At 38.6% G+C, this 5,244-nt stretch overlaps 1 protein-coding gene across 1 annotated transcript in view; it reads right to left on the bottom strand.

The window, feature by feature from the left end:
- sec24a (SEC24 homolog A, COPII coat complex component) overlaps positions 1-4,462 on the bottom strand; it is a 16,277-nt gene extending 11,815 nt beyond the window's left edge. Inside the window, exons 1-3 of the mRNA XM_043221342.1 lie at positions 4,254-4,462; positions 2,152-2,328; positions 457-549 (exon numbers count right to left, since the gene is read on the bottom strand). Coding sequence (XP_043077277.1) covers positions 457-549; positions 2,152-2,328; positions 4,254-4,308 — 325 coding nt within the window. The 5' untranslated portion in view covers positions 4,309-4,462. The remainder of the gene's footprint in view (positions 1-456; positions 550-2,151; positions 2,329-4,253) is intronic.
- Positions 4,463-5,244: the final 782 nt, after the last annotated feature.

Below are 5,244 nucleotides of genomic sequence, written 5' to 3'. Positions count from 1 at the left end.
ATCAGAACTCTGAATTAGTAATCTTTTCATGGGTATGGTTTATTAGGACAGAAAGGATAATATTGGACTCTGGGTGCAACAACAAAAAAATACTGAGAAAAATACCTTTAAAATTGTCCAAATTAAGTTCTTAGCAATGCTTATTACTAGAAGTACAGAGTTATTTTCAGCAGGAAATCTACTAAATATTTTCATGGAACATGATCTTTACTTAATAGCCTAATGATTTTTGTCAAAAAATTGGATAGTTTTGAGCCACACAATGTATAGTTGTCTACTGCTACAAATATATCTGTGCTGCTGATGAAGGTTTCTGTGATCCTCCCTAGGGCCACTGGTCATAAAAACATTCATGTTGATTTCTTTCATCACAGCGAGGACTAAATGCAAGCATTTCTATTTCACCTGAAGTTTCATCTAAACTGGAGGATGATAATATTTGGGTGAGCTTCTTACCATCGCTGTGTGCGGGAGGAGGAAGAGGAGGAGTTCCTCTCACGGCTGCGGGAGGAGGAAGAGGAGGAGCCATAACATTCATCACAGGAGGAGCTGAAGACAGAGAGCATGAGTGAGCATTACACATGAAATGAAATGAACTTCTAAAAGCAGAAATACTGCATGCAGCTCCAGTAACATGAGCTCATTAAATGATGGCAGAAGAATCAGAGACCAAGCCGTGCCAAACATTCAGTGATCAGTTTCATTTATGAATTAGGTGAAGAAAAAGGTTTACACCCCCTTTTAGAAACTGATCACACTGTAGAATAGGGAATTATTATACACTATTAACTATGAGTTCACATAAAAGATGTTTATACATAGTCCACAAGAGTAAATAATAGTTGACCGGGTTTAAAAGTTTACATCCCCTTGATTCTTCAGGAGTCTCCTGTTTGTCCTGAACAGTTAAACTGCTTGCTGTTCTTCAGAAAAATCCCACAATTTTTTTTTTTTACTTTTTCAGCATTTGTGTGCATTCCAACCTTTTCCCAAGAATGACTATGATTTTGTATATTTTCACGCAGAGGACAGCAATCATAGACGGTTCAGACTCCAGGAGAAATCCTGCATTAAGAGCAGAATGAAGACGTGTACATTTTTCTTATTTTGCCTAAATATTGTTTCATTTAGTACTGCCCTTCAGAGGTTACAGAAGACACATGCGTGGCAATTAGAAGAGAAAATAAGTTAATAATGCATGTTTTTTATGAATGCAACTTATTTTCTCTAGTAGGCATTTTCTCTTATTTTTTAAGAGAAAGTAATCATCTTATGTGAAATATCAATACTAAATATAAAACATAACATGCATTTTTTATGATCTTATTTTGGTAAAATAATAAACATTTTGCAGATTCTGCAAGGGGGCTGTAAACGTTTGATTTGAGCTGTATACAGATGCTCATGTAAATAAGACTGGAATAAGAGCTGGAAATGTCCATCTCATGAAGGTACATTAATTGTGTGCAGATAAACTGATGAGCTGCTGTCTGTCTGTCTGTCTGTCTGTCTGTGTGTGTGTGTGAGTAAGTGCGTGTGTGTGTGTGTGAGTAAGTGCGTGTGGTGTGCGTGTGTGTGTGTGTGTGTGTGTGAGTAAGTGTGTGTGGTGTGTGTGTGTGTGGTGTGCAGAGGCCAACGCTCCCTTCTTCATGGACTTCAGTCGGACTCATTTGGCTTCAACACACTCGAGCAGCAGCGTCTGAATGTCTTCAGAACCCATCATTTACAGCAGACTTCTGTCCAAAGCAGTTGTTTTTAAAGACTCTCCCAGCGTTTCATCAGATGAATGACAAACTTTTTAATGTTTCTGAAAGAGCGTCTTCTCATCAAGGCTGCATTTATTTGATCACAAATACAGTAAAAACAGTGAAATATTAGTTTAAACCAGCAGTTTTCTCTGTGAATGTGTGTTAAAGTGTGATTTATTTCAGCATCATTCCTCCAGTCTTCAGAGTCACATGACCTTCAGAAATCAGAATAATATACTGACTTCCTGCTCGAGAAACATTTCTGATTATTAGCAATGTTGAATCACATCACAGAAGTCTATTTCTTCACATAGAAAACTGTTTTAAACTAATAGTATCTGTCAGTATTACTGCTGTTCTGTAGGAGGTTCTCTCAGAAGGGTTAGACTGGTGAGGGATGTACCGTGGTTCACAGAGTTAGCGAGCGGCTGGAAGAGCGGCGGTGTGCTGCGGTGCATGATGGGATGGCTCTGGGGCTGCGGCGGGCCTTTGCTCGGGACCGTGTTGATGTAGCCTGGCTGCGGAGGAGCCATGAAGCCCTGATTAGATGAAAAAACACCGACGGGGCTCTGCGACGGACCTGAAGCACAAAACAACACAAGCCTGTTTAACTGGTCGTCATAGACTAGTCCCCTAACCAGACTAACTCAGGAGAGGAAGATCTCCACACATACACTGAATCCAAGACATGAGCAACCAAACTTAGAGCCGCTGTGTTTGAGACACGCCGTCTCTAATGAGTGGAAGAGCCTTCAGAGTCAGTCGGTCCTGAAATATTAATACAGTGAATCAAACAACAGCAGCACTTAAAAGTCAGGACTCCTGCTTTCTCCAGACGAACACACGCTTTATCATTTTTCAGATTCATTTAGCCAAGATTTTTAGGTCAAATAAATTTCATAAATATTACGAGTTAATTTTCAATTATATAACATACTTTAAATAAATGAATACGTTTGAACTCAAATGTTTTCGTACCACTATATTGAAGATATTCCTCTACAGCATGATTTAAGTATTTCTTAAAGTCAGACGAGGATCTGGTTTCAGACAGGGTTTAGACTAAATCAGGATCACTTTCAGAAACGGCTTCAAACAAAGCAAGGCACTGGTGTTTTTAAGATCAGGGTCAGTATCTGAAACAGCTCTGAAGTGTATTTGAGTCTGGACTAGGTTTAAGCTGCGCCTGGGGCTTATTTCCTCATTTTAAACACAATTCAGCAAAACATAAAAAGGTTTGTCATAGGGAACTCCGTAAGGCCCTTTTCTTAGTAAACCTGCTTCAATAAAATCTGTTAAGACACAAATACATTCATCTGAAATGTGCAAACAGTTAAACTCCACAAAATTCCCTGAGAAGTATTTTCAGGAATAAAGTCCAGACTCATAAACTCATATGATATTATATTCAGAAATCAGAGAGCACTGATTTACAGTCACCATATCATGACCGTATTAATGCTCCGTGGTATTTAGATTGGATTTATTATCAATTGACTTCAATAAATTAATTAGAGCCGTCCAAAATTAGTGTTTTTTTACGTATTATATATGTCCCTGCAGCACAGAAGAGGTTGTGTATACAGAAAACGATTCACTGTACAGGTCAACTTTATACTTTTAGTTTATGACAAATCATTAGGATATTTTCCCACTATAAAGATATTAAACCTAATAATTATTGATTAGTAATATGCATCAACTTTAAACAGTGATTTACTCAATATTTAGATTCATATTTTCAAATAATTGCACACTATAGTATTATATTCATCCTAGAAAACCACACACCAATGAGAGCTTTTTAATTCAGCTTTCAGGAGATGTAGAAATCTCCGGAAAAAAAGTATATACACAGTACATACATCTATATCTACATGCATATAATTCAGATCATAAAATTTTATAAACTAAACGTTGTTGAATATATAAACGCACGTGTCTGTTATATGAACATAATGTACACAGCGTACACACACACACACACACACACACACACACACACACATATATTATGTAACCAAAAACTTATTCTGGATGAGATTAATCGTTGGACAGCACGATCAAAACGTGGCATAGGAATGTGAAAGCTCCATCATATTTACTACATATTTTACTTTCACTTTGACTGATTGATTCTATAAGACCGTGTTCTTATAGACACACACACACACACACACACACACACACACACACACACACACACGTTTACAGTCAGAGAGTCTCGGATCAATCAGAACTGACCGATGATCGATGATCTAACCGCGGAGAGCTGCGTCACTAGTCTGTGTGACGCCAGTCCGCTAACTAACTTGCCTTAACCTGTTTGACTAATCGTCAGTGATTATTAACTTTACTCGAAGATCACAGGATTCGGCCTTCATCGAGCGACGCGACGCTCTGGGATCCCGGCCGGTCGCGTCGCGTCGCTGAAGTGATCAAACTCCGGAGAAACTCTCGGCCTGAGCGCGGCGCGTTCAGACGCGTCAGACGCGAGGTACTCACCGTTCGAGTACGGGCCTCCGGCGCCGTTCTGTGACGCGAAGCCGCCGCTGGACATGCTGAGGTCGGATCGGTCAGCGAGCGTCTCACAGGCCCGCGGCTGCGGTCATTCTCTATCTCGCGCTGCCGAGCGTCGCGGTGATAAACAGCGCCTTCCTTTCAGCGGAAGTCGAGCTGAGCACGGGCAGCGCGCATGCGCACTTGGTACACGTGGCATTTCCTGTGGAGCGCAGCTTTCCGCCGTACTGGAAACACGACTTTAAACATCCGCTTCATCGGCTGAGTCAAATAATTCGCGAGAGGGGATCCGATTGAAGCGCTTCGAATCATTAGCCACTCAATGCTTTAACTGTCCTCTGAAGAGTTACCATAGTTACAGGAATCTGTATGCTTTTAAACATGCCTTTATTCTCATCCTAAAACTATTTCTTTTCCTGAACTGAAACACTGATAGGTAAAATGTTTTTTTTTTCAGGAAGAAAATTAAAAGGTCAGGTCTTATTTTTTGGAAGATATTATTTCTTCATCTCCTGCAGTTTATTTTTTTAAATCTAAACTGGAAAAACATTGGGTCCTTACAACAGAAATATTTTCTTACTGATAAAACAAAATAAAGTGTCTTTTAAAATAATAACCAAAGTTAACCCTGTTAATTATACTGAACAACTATTTTATTATTATTATTATTATTTTGTATATGTTCTGGTGCCATTGATACATTGTTGACATATTTTGTATATTATATACAAAGTGTTATGCTTTTAATGACACTGTTATGTTTATAAGCATAATGATAAAATAATATATATATATATATATATATATATATATATATATATATATATATATATATATATATATATATATATATATATATATAGTTTCCAGGGAAAAGTTGCTTACTCTACGTGTACAAATAATAGAGAAAGCGACAGTGCTTTCTGTGCGCGTGTGTGCGTGCGCGTGCGCTGCTGTTTATGCAGGTTGTTTCGCG

Source organism: Puntigrus tetrazona, chromosome 21 (genome assembly GCF_018831695.1).
Source record: "Puntigrus tetrazona isolate hp1 chromosome 21, ASM1883169v1, whole genome shotgun sequence".
In the NCBI taxonomy this organism is placed as follows: Eukaryota; Metazoa; Chordata; class Actinopteri; order Cypriniformes; family Cyprinidae; genus Puntigrus; species Puntigrus tetrazona.
Note: the sequence above shows the minus strand (reverse complement) of the source record. Positions and strands in the feature narration are given on the sequence as shown.